Source organism: Ascidia mentula, chromosome 9 (assembly GCF_947561715.1).
Source record: "Ascidia mentula chromosome 9, kaAscMent1.1, whole genome shotgun sequence".
NCBI classification, from domain to species: Eukaryota; Metazoa; Chordata; class Ascidiacea; order Phlebobranchia; family Ascidiidae; genus Ascidia; species Ascidia mentula.
This window is the reverse complement of record NC_138574.1, coordinates 14,888,958-14,910,823: the sequence shown is the minus strand read 5'-3', so window position 1 is coordinate 14,910,823 and position 21,866 is coordinate 14,888,958. Positions and strand designations below refer to the sequence as shown.

At 39.9% G+C, this 21,866-nt stretch overlaps 1 protein-coding gene across 5 annotated transcripts; it reads right to left on the bottom strand.

The window, feature by feature from the left end:
• Positions 1–1,593: 1,593 nt before the first annotated feature.
• On the bottom strand, positions 1,594–21,032 carry LOC145913473 (uncharacterized). 5 transcript variants are annotated; one of them, XM_083001144.1, is made up of 25 exons: positions 20,914–21,032; positions 20,329–20,388; positions 13,176–13,305; positions 12,758–12,856; positions 12,365–12,542; positions 11,229–11,365; positions 10,933–11,036; positions 10,325–10,489; positions 9,753–9,914; positions 9,169–9,405; positions 8,465–8,553; positions 8,043–8,075; positions 7,509–7,672; positions 6,125–6,372; positions 5,915–6,026; positions 5,401–5,597; positions 5,258–5,309; positions 4,978–5,080; positions 4,579–4,663; positions 4,119–4,217; positions 3,900–3,977; positions 3,448–3,703; positions 2,737–3,071; positions 2,486–2,567; positions 1,594–2,270 (listed from the first exon to the last, which is right to left on the bottom strand). In XM_083001144.1, the coding sequence occupies exons 2-25, from the start codon at positions 20,377–20,379 to the stop codon at positions 1,735–1,737; spliced, it is 3,732 nt and encodes a 1,243-aa protein (XP_082857270.1). In that variant the 5' UTR covers positions 20,380–20,388; positions 20,914–21,032; the 3' UTR covers positions 1,594–1,734. The 5 variants fall into 5 exon arrangements, with proteins under 5 accessions (XP_082857270.1, XP_082857267.1, XP_082857268.1 ...); XM_083001141.1 differs by lacking the exons at positions 20,329–20,388; positions 20,914–21,032 and adding an exon at positions 15,456–17,001; XM_083001142.1 differs by lacking the exons at positions 20,329–20,388; positions 20,914–21,032 and adding an exon at positions 15,456–17,001 and having other exon boundaries at positions 2,737–3,068.
• Between the last annotated feature and the right edge of the window lie 834 nt (positions 21,033–21,866).

Below are 21,866 nucleotides of genomic sequence, written 5' to 3'. Positions count from 1 at the left end.
TGGGTGGATGGGAGGAGTTGCGCATGACGTCACAATGGCGTTGCGCCAAGAACAATACACACAGCTGTTAGCGTTTCTGGATAAGAGTGCCTTTGAAATGGAAAATTTAAATAAACAATCAAAACATTCAGTTGCTTTGTGACGACACAGTACGAGACCGGGGGTTCTTTGGTTAAGAAAATGTTCTAAGTTGAGAAAAAACACTTGAAGACGCTCCAACGATCGATCGACATCGCGCGATTATGACGTCACAATCGTGTAATTTTTTTAATCGCGAAATGAGGGGACGATAAAGTCGACCGCACGGTGACGACATGGAGCACACATCGCGATATAAATTAAAAGAACAAGGCATAAAGAACACGAGAACAAGTTGGCGCATCAGTAGTCCACTGTGCCAAAAAAGGGGAATACCCTATCGCATTTCGAGACGAGAAATTAGTTTCGAGAAATATTTGAATTCGCTTGAGAAATCAGTAAACCACACACCGGGTATCACAGGCTCAGGTAAATTAGCTTTGATTTCTATTGTTCTAGCTTAGCCAGGGATTACATAACAGGTTGGGGGGAGGGGGGTCGACATACGTCATACCCCCCCTTGCGCTGAATAAAAAGAAAATGCGACGAAAAGAAAACGCGAGCGAACTGAGATTAGCGATGACCTCGCTTTACCCCCACGCTAGGGTAAATTTGCCGCTAAAATAATTGTGGAAATAGTTTTGCCGAACAATCCCTATTGATGACGTCACAGAGGGCTTTAGTGTGCGAGTTTGGCGGGAAAGGTTTATTGTTTGTAACATTGAAAAACATGCATTTTCATCTAAGACACTGTTGTTACTTCTAAACCCACAGATGCCCCGGAAAGAAGGCAGGACTTCGGTGAATGGGAATCGAAAATTCGGATTATTTTAGTGGGGGGGAGGGGCCGCTTTTCCTATGGTTGTGGTCATTGCCACCTGGTGGCGCGCTATCTGTGATAAACATCGAGACATGGAGCAAAGGGAAGCAAACGCAATAATTTTACCAATGAAGATATGGCAAAAAGCACCGACTGGGGATCCACCTAAACCGAACACCCCGCTGTACAAGTCAGCAAGCTAAACCGAGCGACACGTCCGATGAGCGCAGGGGCTGTATAACCTTGAAACGGATGAGTACGACGGCTTCGTGGTGCTGGAGCACAGTGCCAGTAAGTATTAGGCCGTCGGGGAAACAAGGTTACGGTTTGCTCAAAAAATATAAAAAAATGTGAAGGTTTGTTTTTATGTTTTAGCCAAGCGTGGCACACGGCATAAATAAACGCTTTAAATTTTTTCTTTTGGTTTTGCTTTTACAAACTGAACAAGAAACAGAAGGGGAGGGCATTCGCCCAAGCGGGGCTTCCCCGTTGTACCCCTGAAAATAAACTAGTAGGTGTTTACCCCAAAGAGGGGGAGCCTGGGGTTAAAAGGTCAGGCCCCACAAGCACGATTGTTCATTTGCGCGTTTTCACAAAAACCTATCCTAAGAACAGTGATCACGTGATTCGGTCGTTGCCGCGACGACGACGGCTTTGCACCCCATTGCATATTGTCACGTCACAGTAGGCGCCGTTGCCAGGGCAACGCCGGCGTAACAGCAGCAACGTCGCTTTGGCGGGAAATCCCGTCGCTGGTTTCTTTCAATATTGACGCTTGGTGGCGCTGGAGGGGAGCGTAAGTCTTTGACGTCACGGGGGGAAGTCCCCGAGTGCCATCATCTCTCGGCTGTGTTTCCGTTGCTGCCGTTTGGGCCGTTAACCATCGCGGGGCGATTGCCATGGTTACCGCTAAAGTAATTGTCTCGGTATCCACCGCGCCTGTTGCCACGGTAACCACCGCGTCCTCTGTACTGACCGCCTCTCCCGCGCCCTCCAGTGTTGTAACCGTAATCCCTGTATTGCTGATCTCTATGGTAGTAACTTTTGTGTCCTCTGAAACCCCCGTCATAACCCCCCCGTCGTGGGTATCCGTTGGGTACGTTGCCATCGTAACGGCGGGACTCCCCCTCGTCATTGTCTTGGGCGCCACCGCGTGGTGGTCTTTGGTTCCTGAAAGCCGGCTTTTCAGGTTCCGCGTTTGGGGTTTCAGGAGTTTTGACGTCACCGACTTCTTTGACGTCATCGACTGGTCTGGTGTCGTCACCGGAATCGGATCTTGCGGAATCGGACGAATCCTTGCCGTTTCGCATGGCTGCTGCTTGCTTTGTGCTGCGAAGCATGTCGGCGTAGGTTGGTTTCTTTCCGTTAGAGTCTGAAACAAAACAGCAACTTACATCACCGTGTTGTAGCAAATATTACATGCGTGGCAGCATCTGTGGTAATTTAAACAACTTACATCGGGTCGTGGAAGTGTTTTGTGAATGCAAAAATCATTTTTAAATTGAGTAAATCAGGCGTACAATGTATATGTTCATGACAGACACACACGACACATTCGTTACATAGAAAGTGGTTTTATTTTGTTACCAGGAGTAGGTGATGATGAAGAAGAGTTTCGACCACTTGAAGAATTTGCGTCATCTTGTTTTTGCTCATTAGGAAGTTTAATCTGAAACAAAATCCACCTTACATTAACACAAGAACCGACCAGCCAACTGGAAACGGCGGATTAAGCAACCTACAGCTTCAAAAAAACTTATAAACCCATGTAAACGTTGCATCACAACCACAAAATTTACACAAAACGACCAAACATAAATGTCCCGATGTGACATTACCTCATTATGTTGAGTAGGCATAGTGTGCTGTTCGACAGCAGGTTTGTTCGAGTGACTTTCAGGCTTGTTCATTACCACCGTCTCGTTCTTAATGCTGCCCTCCGATTTGTTCGGCGTAATCTTCTTGAAAGATGAATTTCGCGAAGTTGACTTCGCTTTCTGGGGAGTATCGCCGCCAGGTGGCGCATTCGAGCTGACCGAGGTCGGGATGTGTTGCGTAGCACCACCAGAGGGCGCCACAGGTCGAGTTTTTTCTTTTGCATTATTTTGCTTTTCTGACGTCACCGTCTTGCTTGCTACTGGCGTGGGGGACGGTTTGACTACTGGAGGCGCTGCTGCAAGAGGCGAAAGTATTTGAAATATAAATATTATTACCTTAATCACAACACGTGTGAATTTGCACTTAAGTTTGTTATAACAATGATTCTCGACTTCTCCGCGTACACAGCACTTGTGACGCAACAATTATAAATCGCAACGATTTGTTCCACTTACGTAAGGAATAATGTTGGGCACGAATTATTGTGTACAGAAAATATTACAACCATTTGATGCATGGAAATCTAGACGTAAGACTTCAGGTTTAAAATAAGTCCCTGCTAAATAATCACGGGATTCACTCCCCATGTTATAACAAATCAACAACGATTTCAAATTTTTATTAAAGACCGAATTCCTGAAAACGTGTATTTATTGATGGAATCCACCTACCTTTGTCATGAGTATGTTGCGGGGGGGTTGGCACAGTGTTGGTTTGGGGGGGCAAGGGGATCGGTTGGGGGGTTGCATTCTTCACCTCCTGCTTGGGTCGGGGGTGTTTTATTGAAACTGGGGGCTCCTGGACAGGTGGGGGTACATATATCGGTTTAGGGGGTTGTTGTGGGGTCAAACTGATGGGGGTGGTTGGAGAACTTGACACTTCAGAATATTTCTTTGCGTTTTGTGTGGTTGCGCTCACAAGAGGGGTCTGAAAGTAAAAAAATGGGTTGTTTCCAAATGTTTTCATTTCTTTGACATAGAGTCTATAAAGTTGTAGGATATTAAAAATAAATGTAATTTTAATCCACGCCCGACGTCAAACACATTTCAATTAAAATTTGCGTAATTTCGACTGCTTCAACTTTGCTTATTCTAACAGTGATTGTGGCAAGTTGGGTTTTCACCTTCGCAGTTTCGCGACCTTTCACAATATCAGCTGCTGCGGGTCTGCCCTCACCCGACCTCCCGTTGTTTGTGTTCGCCTGGAAGAAACACCACGTATTTATATCACCTTTAATACCTGTACAGCCAACTAACTCCCACTACACGCAAAACACTACATATCGAGGAATTAGCGTCCAATTTAACCGCTTCCTTAACAGGTTATTTTTTTGGTATCTTACCATAGTGGATATTGAACCAGGCAGAGGAGGGAAGGAGTTACTCTCCAGTGTGAAGGGTGTCGAACTTGCTACCATGGAAACCGCTGGAGGCGTGACTCTCTGCAGGAAAGAACAAACTTACGTTGGGAATAAACAGGATACCACGGAGGTTAAGTCAACTAGATCAGATACATGTTAACTTCACAAACTATTGTTTGATTAATCTAGCGGTCAGCCCTAGTACTTTAAGCCAAGGGTCCACAATCACTTATCAAATTGTAACAACTTTGTGGCCCCTGGCTGCTATTTTGTTATGGTGCAAAGTAATGAGGTAATGTTTACACAAAATACGGCACCAAATTCGAAAGGTTTAACAATGTCATAAACAGTAAAAATGACAAATGAATAGGGAGAGATTGCAGACCTCTGCCCTAATGCGAAGGTTAAGATTTGTTCAAAGAAACCGACGCCTCAAACTCACCCCGGCTGCGCGTTCTTCTTCTGTCCTTGGGCGTGGCCGACGAAGGCGTGGATTTCTTCGTGGATCTTGCGCCATCTGGCGGTTCCTAAAATTCGAAACAAAATAAAAGTTATTCCCGTATCTAATATATTCAAGAAAAGGTTTTAAGATTATGCCACAAGTTCTATCGTATGACTTTAGTAGTAAATAAACACAGTCCACTGTAATCGTATTCGAAACCAAGTCAATGTACGAAGTGATAACAGCTGCATTGTCTTTGATCATGAAGACAGTGAATATTATGGGGTTATATCATTATTGTGGAAATTATGTTGATTTTCGCTGAAATCTCCGTAAAACCCTTGTAGTTAAGCCTTTTCATTGTTCTAGCATGAAACACAGAGGTAACAAACGTGATACCTGGCGTCTATGATGATGGATGTATGAGGTGGAGGTTGAGTGCTTCCCAGTGTTCCACGTGGTGGCATCTGAGTCCTCCCGACCATTTCATATCCTGATCCATCTGCACAGAAATTATCAACGATTTTACAACAGAAATATACGGGTTATTTGGCGCAGGATATTTCAAAATCGTGGTTGTTTTGTTTTTGCCAATTCTTTTCACTAAAGTTTAAAAATGCAATTGATCAAAACCCATCGTTATCAAAACATACACGGAAATGATCCGGACGACACAAACCTTGTGCAACGAATTTTCCATCTTCATGGTTCTGGTCATCAGGACTTAATCTCTGCACACAAAAATTGCAAAGTTTTTATGAAGAGATTGTAAAAAAGCGGCAGAAAACCCCCCAAACCTGAAGTTTTGCACTTAATACGTACCATGTTCTGTTCATGGTGAATCATCCCATTCATCATCTTCTGTACAGGATACCCAGAGCCGTGTTCGTCACCCTGGTTGTACGAAGAATCCACCAACATCGTCTGCACCTTCTGACCGGTGTGGTGCATCGTCGGGTTGGCATGGTAACCGTATGTGCTGGTGGCGTAGGGGATTTGGGCTTGGTGCTGGTTCATGGCTATGAGGGATAGTAAAGTTATGAATCGTCGATAAAAGTAACACGTTTAAACAAGCAGGAGTATGATAAAATCCCATTACACACTGCAACTGTCGTTATCCTGATTCCGGATGTACGTACCAGGTACCACATATCCGAATTGATTCTGCGGAAATTGCGTTACATTATTTTAGATGTAATTTTTTGGCCAAAACAGTGACATGTAAACTGCAAGGCTTCCCTGGCAGCCAAGCAGGATCAACCACTCCTATGAACTGTATGAACTTAACGTTCCTTAAACGACGATTGATATAAAGAAGGTTTGTTCAATTTCAAACCTTTTTGTTGAAATCTGGGGCTGATTTCTGGTTGGTGATTATTCTGGTAAGATCGAGATGACGGTCGACTACCACGTGACGTGTTCGACTGTGATTGACCACCGTTGTTACCCTGGAAACAGCAGTAATATGTTTTTTTTCCGCAGACATTCAAATCAAACGCGGTCATAATTTCAGTTGAAAAGAACATTTGAAAACGACCTCGCTTACCTGTGCTGATCCATAGCCGGGGTTGTTGGCTCCCTGACGAGGTGCAGTTTGCTGCAGGGTTCCTCTGTGTTCACGTTGCTGGTGTCGGGGAGGTACCATTGGGTGCTGCCCCATATGGGTGTGTACACCCCCTTGGGCAGGTCGGGGTACAATCATCATGGAGTCAACATTAGGGGTGACAAATGGGGCCGGTGCTGGGGCAGGGGGGACGGCCGGGAGGTAATGTCCGGATGGGGTTGTCTGACCAACTGTAACAGAAATAGTGAAATAATCTGTTCTTCTGGCACAATTAAACGTCGTTTCGCCTGCTGTTCAGAAGGACAGATTAACAAAAGCTAATATCCCTGGCAGCAACATAATATTTCTGACAGAAATAGTTTTTTTTTGTCATGTAGGAAAGTAACTTTGAGGAATGGCAACAAGAAAAAAATTCAGCGGTTATTTTTATTTAACAAGAACATATGTGGACAACGCATGGTTTCGAAGCCACATATGATCCTTTCACTGTTTGTTATGGTTACAAAACATGGTGTTTTAGTGAACTTGGCTGTATCTGCACCCTATGTAAGTTCACGTATGTTTAGTTTGGCTTCGTTGAGTAAAAAGTTTAAATTAATCCCTCAAAACTTGAGTTTAGTGGATAAATACTTTTCACATAAGCTTTAAACTTGACTTATAATTACTTTCTACAATGTTTAAAACTACCAAACCTAACTAACTTGACAATTTTCGGCTGGTATTTGGTTTATGATGTAACAAACCAATTGTTGGAGTTTAGTAAATTGCGCATAGTTGAAACAAGTTAGCTTCTGCTATGCTCAGTGTTAACAGGTTCGTCATTACATGTAAGAGGATGTCCTTCAACCCCCCCGTATGACGCAAACACGAGGCGGTTAGGTCGGGTTATCACGTGACTGGTGTGGAGTACACGCTCGTCACCTAGCAACGTACACGTGGCTTTACGCAAGCGCTCAATACGGGAAATATGCGTCGTGGTTGTATTTAAAACGAAACAGAGAAAATATGGCGCTTAAATTCAACCGATAGAAACGACACGTAGGCTAAACCTAAGCCCACAGGTTTGGGTTTAAGGGCTGTTAACGGTCTGTAAATCTGTGGGGGTTTTATTTTTTTTCACAAGTTACATTGACTCGCAGCAGGAAAAAAAGCAATTTAATGACATACTATCCAAAAGTCATTATGATGCAACAATAGTGTTTTTGGTGCCAAGCATGCACCACACAAAGCAGTGCTAAACAAAAAATCAACCTTGCAACTGCTTTTGTTTGCCGAATGCACCCTATCAGTGCTATTGCATGTTTTATGAGGATCAACACCCCAATCAAGCCTCTGGTTTCAGCATATTTTTCATGTTAAAGTTTACCTGGTTGATCAGTTGAGTATTCGCTTAACAGTGTTGGAGGGTTTGGGTCGGTCGATAGAATGAAATGTTGACCCACATGTACTTGGGAGTGGGTTGAACTTGGGTAAGTTTGAGCTTGGCTGAGTGAGGTCGACCCCTTTCGCTGGTTGAATTGCTGGTTCCTACTGAAAGAATGATAAACACAATGGTTATGGCCAGTTTTTGCGCAGGTATTAAACGCCCCAATGAAATAATAAAAAAATTTGACATTATTCCAAATAGAAATAAATTTTGCTAATTTATTTAATTTAGTTATATCGCATATAAGTTGAAGTTCTAGTTCAAAATTAAGGTGCTAAGGATTACTGACACCAAATGAGAAAATGTGTCATAATAAAAGATAGACTTTCACATATGTTGTGTAACAAGGTTTATATGAGTTGTGTGCTAAGTTGATCTCCCAAATAACTAACAATGCTGATCATTGATAGGAGCAGGTTAAATAGTGTGCCAGCAAACAGTAAAAAGATTTATAACACACAATAAACAACCAACCTTTGGTTCAGGCCCTTGTGAACTTCCCTGAAGCTGAAATAAAACAAATATTGTACGATTTCACTCTAACCAAACTTTCCCAACTCATTGTTTGCAATGGGTGTCATGGTTACACACAGTAAAAATGCTTAACCACCTTATATATAAACTATAATATGTTCGATAATGACACAGCATTTAGTGTTTTATTTTGGTCAACTAAGCATTAACCCAGACAGTGTGAAGATAAGATTTCGATAACTTGGCTTTAACAAGAACAACTTCAACAATTTTTCATCAGCTACATTTACAAATTAATAATGTTGTTTTTTTTTTTTATTAAATAAATACATTCTTCTGACAGGAATCGAAGATTCTGCAAGTTCATGGTTTCATTCATTTGGAATGAGACACAAGACAACAGATATTAAAGCATAATTCACCTGTGTGAGTGCTGGTATTGTGGTGTCTTGGGGTTGACTGAGGGTTGGCCTGGTTTGTACGAAGGAAGAAACCCAGGATGGAAAGTGTTCTGGACAGAAAATGTGGAAAGGTTTCAATTAAACATTGTCACCGTAACACAAGTCTTAGAACGATCGGTGTGAAGATTGTATTGGGTAAACTAACCACACATGCATAGAGTTTTCATTTATAAAACACTTGGGCCAAAAGATGTTGTTAATTTATACATGGGAAATAATTTCTATTCTATTGCAAAAGCCATGACCATTTACAACTTTAAAAAGAAATCTAACAGATTTCAATCTTGTTGTAATGAACGTTCCAGTCGTTATTTTGAAATGTTTTTTAGTTTATGTAGATGCAAATTAGCAATAATGAGTAAGCAGCAGACAGTGCACATTGTTTCGACCTATTATGTTTGAGACTGAACACATTGACAGAGGCGTCACTATAAAGTGTAATAGTCTACGTCTAAAGACCCACGTCAGTCACCAGCTGCACTGATGAGACCTGATAGGTCATAATAGTGTGTACTGTCTTTTAGTTTCATTGCAACCATAGCAACAAAAAGGACTCAAACAGTTTTTAGACATTGGAACATTTTTTTTTACACAATTTGGCTGCTGTTGCTGGGCTCCAACAACTGAAGAAATTGTTGGCAACGAAACTTAATATTTTATCTTACCAGGACTCCCCGGTCGGGAGGATAGAACCCAGCCTGGTATGGAAGAACGATGCTGAAGTGTTGGCCAGGTGCATTTGTAGAAGCTGACGAAGCAACCTGGGCAATAAATGGAGGGGTGTGTGCGAGTGTGGCCGACGGATGGTTGACCTGGTGGGCCGCGGAGCCAGTTATGGGCCCTGGGGGGCAGAACAGTATGGGCTGAGGAACACTGGGGAAGTCCCCAGGTTGAGGACTGATCTGTTTTGAAAGCAAATATTTTACAATCGATGTGGGAAGAAAAATAATAAACTATTATAATTAGCATTGAATTTAACGAGAACCATGCATCTAACACTGTCCAATCCTATTACGTAACAATGTAACAGCAATGAGAAGCTTGTGAAAAAAGTTTTAAAAGATTCAAATGGACTGCTTTAAAAGAAAATAAAAGAAACAGATTTTATTAATTATTGAGTTCTAATCGTAATGCATTGTCCTGAGTACGTACATTGTGTTATGGGTGGTACAAAAAATAACTAAAATATCAGTTTAGTGACTGGCAGAACCACTTATTAAATATTTTCAACTTCCAAAATCTCCCCTACCTGCTGTTGAGGTGTTGGGGCCTGCTGGGGATTTCCCTGTTGCTGTACGGGTTGACTTTGTGTGGGTGTGGGTGTGGGTGGTTGGGGTTCTGACTTTGGTGCTTGGTTGGGGCGTGGGGGCACAGGGTACACATGGTGGATGGTCTTGGACTTGATTCGAGCCTGTCACAATTTATTATTTCAGTTGTAACAAAAGTCACAGAAAGTTTCAATTGACACAAAATTATTGCATTTTGTGGCTAATTCTCACTACTTCGCATATTTTCCTCGATATAAATTGTTACAATCTTTAAAGGGGAAAGAAACGAAATCTAGGATGTCAGATGGACAACAAAACTAGCAGAAGGAAAATTTGTTTACGTTCCTTGATACATATTCGTGTGCCACAGCATTATCTTGAGGAAGCACAGCTAAAAAGCAGGCGAAACGTCATTGAATAAAAAGTAACGTTTAATTTTGCCGGAAGAACAAATTAATTGAAATACAACAGGACTGACAGCAACAGCAACGTAATATTTGGAAAAAATTATGGGGTTTTTTTAGCGCAAAAATTCCAGAAAACTTGAACCTACCATAATAGGGTTTCCCAGAAAAGTTTGGACGTTCTCTCTCAAGTGACGGTAAGCGCCTTGTGCATCGGTTTCGTTTGCAAACGTGACATACCAGCTTGTACCTCCAGCAAACTCACATGACAGAAACTTTGGGCATGTGGATCCGTCGAACAGGTTTTCAACATTCTGTGTCATAATGTAATTTTAAGGTAATTTAACCAAGGTAACTTTAATAAGATGTTTTCTCGAAGTAGCAGCTCTTCAACATCAAATTTAACTAGTAGATATTAAGAAATAATTAAACAATGCTTTAATCAAAGGTTTAGCTTTTTAAAAAGAAAGTTGTATATGGTGTGAACTGCTGTAGTTTCTAGTGCACTACTTGTAACAGAAATTTCAAACACATTTTATCAGCACAAGATTTTGTGAGCCTACTACTCTTATCACACCTGAGCAAGAATCACAAAAGCTTGTGCTGATAAAAGTGTTTTGAAATCCATTTGTCAAAAGTAATGCATTGGAAATAATAGCAGTTAAGGAACCAGAGATTGATATGGCCTTAATGCAGAATTTAAACTTTCAAAGTTGGAGATTTTTAATTAATGAGCAAAATGTTTGGGATCAAACACCTCAAGAGGGGTGTCCCCAGGTATTTCTCGGAGAATGACGATGCACCTCGTCTGGTTCGGTCTCACTTTCTCATCTTTGTCATCAACTTGAACTAAACTAGACGCTGTAAACATTAACATATTTTAATTTGTGGGTTTTATTAACAGCTAATTATGAGGGAGTTTATTTTGTAAATTTGTAAAAAGGTTGTGTAAAATATTTCAACCACTTACCATTACTGTAATTTTAAAGCGACAACTCTTAAAATATTGACATATTGAACAAATTTACATATTTTGTTTAAGAAAACGCTCACTTTTTAAAGCCTCAATAACCAGGCTAAGGTCGAGGGTGAGTTTCTTCACAGCATTAAAATTGGCAATCGTCCATATTGGAACATAACTCTGGTTGTCCATCTGTGATAACAAGTATGGATCCTGGGCAAGATTCTCCCTGCAGGAAATATCAAATACTTCAATAAACTATTCCATGAGTTGCTATCCACATTGTTGAACATATTAGACAGACACATGGACATTTTGGAGGTTATTTTGAGATTACAGCAACAGGTGGGTCAAAGCCACTTTTACCAGAGAAGTGAGAGCAAATAGTTAAAAATTAGAAAATAGCTGAGGTTTGAACTCCAGATTTTGGGTACCTTGGGCCCATTTCTCTATAGAGTGAGCTATGGGAGCTTCTCCGTTAACAAGGTTCAAGTTAAATTGTTACACTGGCTTTACATTTCTGCTTGATATATTGCCTTTTACGTAACAACACTATTATATAAGTTATGGTAGAGCCCACCTTACAACACAAGCACATAACATCTGACACGATTATATTTGTTGCAAAATACACCGAAAGTAAGGACTTGTCAGAAATATATTGGAAGATACAGATTTTGGTGTTTTTTTTTAATCATAATTGCATATTACAATTGTTACCCTTCCCATAAGGTCGTGTAAGGTATTTGTAATAATCCTTGATATGGTAATACTGGCTAAGTTAAGAGTTAACAGCATTAAGAATGTGAATGTAATGGCAGTAAAACACAATTATGCAATCCTTTGTCAGTCACGACAGGATTAATCATTTATTGTAATGCACAACTTGTCAGTTAAGGACACCCACTCATTTGTACTGACTGAGTGACTGCATGATTACCACATACATGACATGGATATGATTAATATATGTGGGGCCTAAACTTGTAAGCCACCATAAACATTGAAGTTTATGAACTTTGGAGATGGACAAAGGACAAAATATTGTAAACAAAATATATGCCAACAATAAATATACAAACATTGTATAATTTGCAGGTACTACAAATTATCTTTTTGGTTGATTGACACCTTAAACATTATTCTAATGTATTGGGTGCAAAGATAATTACCAAAACTAATTTGTTACTTTAACATTGCATGAAATATTAATAGGTTGACTACAAACCTGGAGAAATAATATTCGAGCTGGCGCTGCAGTTGTTCCATCAGTTCTTTGCCTTCAAGTTTTGTAGCAACAGGTGACAGAATCTCAGGGATGGATTCCTGCTTTGTTTCATCACTGTTTGCATCAAGCAACTGCTCAGCAACTTCAACCTCCTTTGTGTTGCCATTCTCATCAACAACTGCAAATAGGTGGGAAATGTTGCTATTAATACATGCAGAGTGAAACACAATCAGATAAAATCTTGCTTAATGAGAAGATTTACCGAAAAGCATCCAAAATGTAAAAGAATAAAACAAGTTTTTTTTAATTCCGACTTCGATGCATTTCATGTATTTTTAAACGAGTGTTGTTTTTAACAAAACCACATGTACAATTCTGACCATTACTACAAACCTTCACAAGATTCCTTCTTTGCTCCATTATTCATTGCATTGTAGGCACTTGTGTTGGAACCAAAAGTTGAACTTTCGAAATGATGTAAGCTTGTGGGATCTTAAAGCAAACAACATAATGTAGGTCAACAAAATTATGCAAGGAAGCCAGGTTTGTAGACATGAAATATAAAAGCACTGCGCTCTTAAACTTTACAAATGAAAAATACAGTAAATCTGACTAAAATTAGTTAACTGTACATCAAGGGATTTAAACATTGAAATTAAACATTTTTTTTCATTACTATGCAAATAATTCAAAGGGACATGTTAAGGCCACGACGCTGATGCGAGTTGACATGTAAAAAGATGCATTTATTTAGTAAAACAAACACATTGTAGTTTTTGACTGCTGTTATTCAGAAAGCAGTTATTTTTACCAGTCATTGTGAAAGGTGCTGACACAAAATTACTGTCTGGAACCCTGTTGAGTAACGCTTGATGCTCCTGCTGCAGTTGAGCACTTTGACCTGATTTGTTTTCTGTTTGTTTCACTCTCTGCTCATAGTCCTGGTGAAAAATACAGCAAGGTTTAAGTAGTTTGCACGGACAAGTACAGGGTGGCTACTAATTCTTAGGAAACCACTTCAGCAACTCTTGGTATGCCCAGTGGCAAAATCTTTTGGTCTATGATTGCAGGAAAAGCTATTTTTGAGTTCAAATACTAAAGTCCATGAACAAATATTTATTTACAACTAATCATAGACATATTTTACTAATCATAAAAAGTAGAACTTCTGAAATGGAAACTTTGATTGACAATCAGTCAATTTGTTTAGGATATTAACATGGCATGAAACCACCTAGTTAAACATATAACTGTACACATAATAATATTGTTCACCATCTGGAAGCACAGCAAGCATCTGGCTAAAATCCGACATATCTCACCTTAACGTGCAAGTTCACCATAGCTGCCAACAACAGCAACTCCACAACCAAACAACTATACAGTTAATACTTTGCAAAAAAAGCCTTCAGCAGACAGCCGTTATAGTGGGCCACACTATCTAAACAATCAACAGACTATTAACCTTTTCGGTTGGGGAACCTTGTCCTGGTTGATGGATTCCCCAAGACTGAATAAAAGCGAGGCGAGTTAATTCCGCGTCGCTTAAAACTGCACTGCAGCGTGGCGCCGGTCTTGCAGTAAAACATACAGGAAGTAAAATGCCGGCGTTCTATCAGAGTGACGACTGGCGGACGGGGCTCTATACAGGCTACGTTTCCTACCACAAGTAAACAAGGAAACAATTGATGTCTTGTCGCCAATTAACTCTCCCTGCACATAGTTAAGCACAAGCCATCTTTTTTGGCGCAAATTTCTGCTGACTACCAACTTTATTTGTGTTGGGTTTAATGTCAAGGAACAAGGTTATAAACTGTACTTTCGAGTTTAATTGCAGCGCCAACTTAGGTATCTGTCCCTTCCACATTCCGACCCATTTGGTCGATAATTATCGTCGAACCAGCGAAGCAGCATCGCCCACCCACAAACATGAGTCACCGCGCGCCCTAAATGGCCTTCGCGGGTCCGAACACCGTATGTCTAAAACGCTTTGTCCCTCAACAACACACGGTTGTAGGAACAACCGGCAACTCGGTTACCCGCACACATTTAAAATGTAGGCATAATTTTGCCAATTTTGCCGACATTATCGCACCATAGAACAGCCCAGACTAAGTTGAATTAACACAAGTCAAGCTCAAACGATTCGTGTACAATCTGCATGCTGTTTGGCGTTTGGGAACAACTGCCCATCTTTTATTCTCTTGAAAGGCGAAACTGCATATTTCCAAACACGCAAGTGGACTTTCAATCTGGGTATGCACAGACTACAGGAAGACCACGTACAGACTTTCCTTGCATGGCGATCACGCAAGTGCATCCAAGTACGGTGCGACTAGACAATGCATAATTTATACCCGACGCTTGCCGAGCGTTGCGAAGGTTAAGGGCAGTACTGCCATACGCCAACACAAGGCAGACAGAAAGTCAATGTAAATCTCACTTTCGGCTTTAACTCCATTATGCCGACCAATAAACCGATGGGTCACGTGTATCTCGCAAGCTGACCGCAATCAAAATTAAAATACATTAGGCTTCGACCGTCTTTTAAGGCAATTAAACATCCCCATACAGTTCCGGGCAAGTCTTTAAAAAATAGTAAAAAAAAAAATTATACCTTCAACTTGATTTAATGAACCTTTTTATGTTACAAGACAGCTGTGGAACTAGCGGCAAGCATACGCGAAACGAAATGCTTCGATTTAAACTGAGCAATCCATTGAACCAGGAAATACTTCAAGGAAAAACCGCAGAAGCACGTGGTTGCTTTGAACTCCAGCCAAAGCCTAACAACCCATGTCAGTGTTTTCCCAAATGTGAATCGACAGATGTGGCGCCAGAGGAGAAACACAAACGCATAAACTGCAACTACATCATGACTTGCTGTAATTGATGCGTTTTCAACCGCAAGATGGATTGAGACGCGTCAACGTAACGACGTCAGTAATGCAACAAACCACAAAATAAATACTCGCATGCAATCACCAAATGAAAGGCCCCAACTCCCCAAACATCTGAAGCGTTGTAAAAAACACCCAAATGCAAACTAGTTATTTGAGATAATTATTTTTTTCCGATCCACTGCACTTACCGAAGACAGTTTAAGTTGGTCTGGTGACTGAAAACTTTCGTGCAAACCCGGTTTCTCGCGGGCAGAGAAGTTTTGAGAGGGTCGTTTTCTGTTATACCTATTGCTTGGAGGGCTGGAACCTTCGCTATACTGAGGTGACCTGCCTATAATGCGTTGAGGGATTCCCCTGCCACGGTTCGCCATGCCTGCAGTTGTCCTTTGAGTCACAGGTTTACCAGGGTAACTGTACTTTCTATTGCTGTTATATTGTCTGTCGTTGTCGGGCCTCTGGTTGTGAAAGGTTGTTCTAGATTTGTTCTGTCGTCTCTTTTGTTTGCTCTTTGTATCAACCACGGACCACTCGCCATTGTCGCTTGATTCAGAGCTTGAATAACCGTAATTACAAAGAGTTTCAGGCGAAGTTGCTTCAGAGAAGTCCACATCTTGTTCTGGCGGAACTGAACTTTCGGGTTGAGGTTTTGGCACAACAGGTTGAGGCTCAGAGACGTTCAAAATATGAACCTTTCTGGCGTCGGTTGGTGTCGCTGTTTCAGAGAAACCGCTGTCGCTTAATTCCGCACTAACTGATCTGTCGACCACCGTATGGCGCCCTTTTGAACAGGTTTCCACTTTGCTTGGTTGATTTGCATCAGCGACCACATCTTCAGTCATGTTTTGGTTTGCTAGAACATCCACGTCACAGTTGACGTCATTGACCTCTGACGTCACGAAGTCTGGCACCACAACTTGAATGTCGGCCATGGACAGTGTCGCACCGCGGTACAACCCATCTCCGGTTCGGTGTGAAGACGTGTTTGACGTGAGAGTGTGAGCACTTTGTGTTGTCACTCCTAATACCAAGCTGGCAGTCTGCGCTACGCTCGTATCTTCCATTAAACAGCTGTTAAGAAGTCGATTCAGCTTTGGGTCGACATTCTGAGGGGTACTGCTTACAACATAACGCTTGTTGAGCATAGGTGAATCGATAGACCGCTCGTTCGAGCTATAATAGCTCGCTTGAAGATCGATGGAGGAATTTATTTTGCTTTCCTTGCAGACTTCCATTACAGAGTCTTGCACAGAAACGTCACAACCTTTACCATCGTTTTCTTTTCCAGTAAACTCTGCACTAATCCCGTTACTTTCTGCACAGCCAAAACCATCGTTGCGTTGCACATCTCTTTCCAATTCCACAACCATTGCTTTATCGTCCGGGTTACACTGCACGATGCCAGCACTAGTTGGGTCTGAAGGACGGGTCGTCATTGAAGCAACACCAGAAAAGTTTAAACTGCCAACGTGGTTTGTTAATGTACAACCGGCGCCGGATTGGGAGCTTTCCGTAGTGGATAGAGCAGACTTTGCCATAGTGTACTTGGTTGTCAAGGGAATTCCAATTGCCAATTATTCACGAAATTAACTGACGATTGTCCACATTACATACTTGTACATGAACGGCTCAGTGGGCTTTCGGATTGATAATCATAAACATAACAGTGGAAACCTTTATTTACTAAACACTTTGGATATAACTACAGTTAACACCATGTAAGGAATGTTCATCTATTTGCCTGAGTTAAAAAACAACAAAACTTAAGGTCGACAATCTCAAACTGACAAAAAAACTACTCGAAAACGACCAGAACATTTTGTATTAGTGTAGATCTAACGTACATTCCTCTAACACATTATTGTTAAAGTGCATACCTAGGATAATCAACTACCTGATACGGTTAAGCCCTAAGCTTACAGTGACAAGCTTTTCGACAGTTACTATAACAATAGACGAAAAGAAGTAGTATAGCTTGGTCCTTTTGTAACGTATGTAATCGCATATAGCTTGTCGACAGAACGGATTAAATTACTCGAGTACGTTGGGGTTTTGCCATGGAAAGCATTTCCTTTTGTGTTTTTTTAATCGCTTCCATTTTTTTTGGCGGATACACATATTGCAGTTAATCATCTAAACAAAGTTAATATTGCATCAATAACTCATGTATTATGCGAGTACATAGTAGTTGGTAATTGCCGGTAAAAAATTGAGTCACAACTATGTAAGATAACAACAACTTCAATGCACAATTATAAAATTAAAACTATTTTAAATTTTTATCCGTACAGTTTCAATCTTCTACACACAAGCAGATTTGTTTCTTGATATATACATGTTTTTTTTTATAAAACCCTCACAACTTCTTCACCTAACCAACTACAATTTGCATATTTTATTGCTTCGTTTCAATGCTTGGCATTTTATCTGTGATCAACTTTGTCTGTCACATACTCACATAATTTGAAAGATCATGTGTTTCTTACTATATACCGCATCAAAACTTTTCGTTCCGAGAATTCAGTCACGAGTATTTCTCTATGCTTTCGAGATAGAGACACATGAGCTAAAAGGTTTACCAGCGTCGACACCACGTTTTTCAGGCAGAGTTTGTCCTCTAGTGTGACCCGCGGCGTCGCCTTTTTCTAATGCAATGGCAAGAACTAGACTAGCAGCCAGCGAATAAGTGTCAGCTACATTCGAACGCTGTGGACTCAACGCGTTTTAACAAATTGCCTCATAATACAAACCGGACACAAATGACTCAGCAGTATAGAAAAATGAACCGGTTTTTCATAAAACATGGCCATCATTTACATATTTGGTCTTCACTCCTGTCTAATACAGCAATCAATATAAACGCGCCAAATACCCACAGCCAATTGTTTGTTTTCTATCTTTACGAAACAACAGCAGCTGTGACGTAATAAAGCATTGCTTCTCTATTTCATCACCCTTCTGAGCGGGGTTGAATTTAACTATTAAAGGCGATTTTTACGACAAGCAATTACCGTGACACAACAAATACCACTTGGACACTCCTTCATTGTGCATGGAAAGTCGTGTTAAGTTCTTGGCAACAAAACATGAAATTCTGTGAAGCGTGACGTCCCCAGAAACACAGGACAAGTGAAATTTTAACGAAACAAGTCTAGGCACAGCAAAAAGCGAAAAAAAAACGCAGTTAAAAGGAACAAAAAAGATTTTGCGACGCCAACGCAATCACACAAGTCCCTAGAGGGCGCTACGCGCAAACACGTGGCCAGACTTTCAACCCAGTTGAGTGAGCAAGTCACGTGAGACACGGTCTAGATATATAGCGAGCAACCGTCTCGATGCTCTGTTGCCACGAGCCACCGCTCCCCTCTTTTGTACTCTTTTTACAATTGTCAAAAGTGCGGTCGGTCGGGCGGCAGTAGCGCTGGCTTGCGCGCTGCTGGATCTACACACACGCGCGAAGGCATGTGACTGCGGCCAGCACTTTGTAATTGGTACTACCACAAAAATACAACAGTAAAATATTGAAAACTTTGTGTAACCTTGAACTCCAATTCTAGGGATTTTGTACACAGCCAATCATATAGAAGTTTAACACCAAACCTTGGTGGTTGGACTTGTATTAACAAACCTTAACACAACAAACCTATGTGGGCTGCAGCACGCTCATGAACACTGGGTTCAAAGGGAAACTTGATACTTGTGTTGTAGCTCTGCCTGGGGTGTAGGAAAAGTTGCAGTAAATTAATTCAACATGTACATTATTGACAAATAGCCTTGTGACACATGTACAGCAAACACATCCTTCAAAAAGTGTTCTGCTAATAAGTCATGTGCACACAATACATAAAGTCGCAAAGTCATGACAAAACACACATCTCACTTCAATTTGAAAGCTTCACAATAAAAGAAACAACCATCTACAAAATCAGAGATGATCTTCCATAAAATCTCAGTATATAAAAATCTTCCAAATTGACAAATATATAAAACTGCTCACCACAAACAAATATTAAGAGTAATAAGAACAAATACAACATAGGCATTGGTTTTAAAGTTTTTCAAACATCCATCACATGTTTAGTTGTTGGGGTGAAACTGCATTGGCCTTTTTTGAGGGTAGGAATAATGACGTGCTCACCACAATATGAGCGTGATGAAAATTACATTTCTTTTTTGTTGTCATAAAAAGCACTTTATTTTACCATTTAAAACCAGTTGTATTTTTACTTCTATTTATTTTGCATCAAAGTAAATTTGTTAAAGGGTTGTTTGAAAACAAAAGGTATTCCAACACAAAAGGCCACCAGTGCTGCCTGTATTTGTACAGAGAGGGAACAGCAGTTTCACCATGATATATGGACAACAAAGGTTGGGACTAAATTGATGCATTGTCACCCAACCATTCCATTAAGCTTGCTCATTTGGCAAGCATTGACAATGTTTCAAACAATAACACATGTATTGGCCAATCAACTGATAATTCAGACCAGTTTAAAAAGTTTAGTAACACAGTTTTATTTTGAAAAGCTCAAATTTACAAACAGCTTTACAAATGCTGGTTTGCCAAAATTGCACCATACAAGTTATATTACTTGGCAAAAAAGAAAAATGCTGTTGAAAGGATGGCTACTAAAGCCCAAAATCTCATGAATATTTAACTATCCTAAGTAAAGGTTGCTGCAAAAGGTTCTATGACAACAAAATTAGTCACAAAAGTTCATGTCCATGTTAGAAAATGTCAAATACATGCATAGGTTCCATATGTAGCACCACACTGCTAAATTTTAATTCTCTATAGCACACTAGGGCCTTTTCAAACCAACATGTTATTGCTGATGAACAAAAAGTTTAACTTAAAACTTGGATACACTATTATGTGGCTCACTTAAAATTTAAAAACCATAATAAAGTCCATTTTATTAGTTGACATGGTTTTGTCAGCAAGAAAAATTCAGTGTGGTCCATGTCTAACAAATGATAAAACTATTGGACAACAAAATGATTTGGTCCAAAAATTGGGGTACTATTAGCTTTACAAATAAACATAGCACTATATTCACTTACATCTTGGTTCAGGGTTGATCCTATCTTTTGTTCGTCCAAAACCAATTTCATAAATATTTCCTGCATCAAAAAATATTGTTTAGCAAATGGAAATGTTTAAACAACGTATTGATACCAGTATGACAGGACACTGAACAATAGATATTCACCAAACCAACATATTAGCTTTGCAACACAATTGTACAAAGTGCACAGATCCTTACTAGTGATGTTACATTTATTTCTTTACCATTATGCATTTATTGACCACTAAATTTTGTCTAATCTTTTAATGCAAAGGTAATATATGTGTTGGTTTCTGTTGCTGCTTGTATCAGTTTTAAAAAAAGGAACTAATTACTCGTGACAAAATTCTACATAACACAATCACCTTTATTTGGTTACATTGAAGTGACATGTTCATGAATGCATTATATGACTTTAAATGACCTCAAAAAATAACATAAACTAACAAAACACATCACATCACATACATTCTAATAATATTATTTTTGGTTGGACCTTAATTGTTTGTACAAATTGTATGTTTGTTAGATGCAACACAACCACAGACAGCATCTTATTATAATCTACTTTTAAACATACCTTGATAGGCAAAATATCCCTGCAAGAAATCCCTTAATATCCAAAGAGCAGTTGGTGATAAAAACAGATTCTATTAAATAACAAATTACTCCCTTTGATTTACACACAGGATGAAACTTTAAAGAAAAAAACTACATTTTAGACAACAAAATTGGCCGTAGTTTGTTTTTGAAAGTAGAAAGAATATTTTAATTTCTTCTGATAACACTGAACCTTGCACATATTTTAATACTCAATGATAATATCAGCTTTAATTTGAACATGATGTCCCTGACTTACAAAATACATTATACCGGACCTTACATAGGCTATCGCTTCAGTTTCTGTGCAAGGATATATTACAAAGCTCCAGTTTCGTGTTGCTACAATATAAACAACAAAATAACCTTTCAACAGTGTTTGAAAAGTTGAATTGTTTTAGATATCTCTCCCTGAAAGCCTTAAAAGGCAAAAACTACACCAACTGACAAACCTTCGTTAAATTTAATCTAAAATTTATACTTAAACATATAATTTACTGCTTAGGTTTATAAACACAACACAAAGTCCAAATATAGCAGCGCAAGTGAGTGACAAATACATAAATGCCAGCCGACAAGCACCAAATGATTATGTTAGGATTATCCCATTTAACAAAACCACACAATATCCTTCTACAAAATTAATTTCTCCATTTTTGATGCTTTTATTTCAACAGTTCGCGAAGGCCGAAATTAAACCACGCCCTCATCCAATTGCACAAGACCGGGGCTTTTTATTTTTTATTTAACTTGTGGATGAGCTTGCTGTATTTTTGTATTTCGCAATTTGTAAAATCATACGAGAATATTTCTGAAAATATCGCAATTTTGGAAAGTCAGTAAGTCCGGAACATATTTATACACCGGGATACAGATTATTCCGCATACTTGATCCACATATACGTATGTCCCGGTGTATTGGTATTTTCCAGT

Excerpts from the sequence above, each read along its gene's own strand:
- LOC145913473 (XM_083001141.1), bottom strand. The coding sequence starts at position 16,802 with ATGGCAAAGTCTGCTCTATCCACTACGGAAAGCTCCCAATCCGGCGCC. Across the intron at positions 8,076-8,464 it reads CAATACCAGCACTCACACAG|CTTCAGGGAAGTTCACAAGG; the intron begins GTGAATTATGCT and ends GTTTTATTTCAG. Across the intron at positions 2,568-2,736 it reads TGCCTACTCAACATAATGAG|ATTAAACTTCCTAATGAGCA; the intron begins GTAATGTCACAT and ends ATTTTGTTTCAG.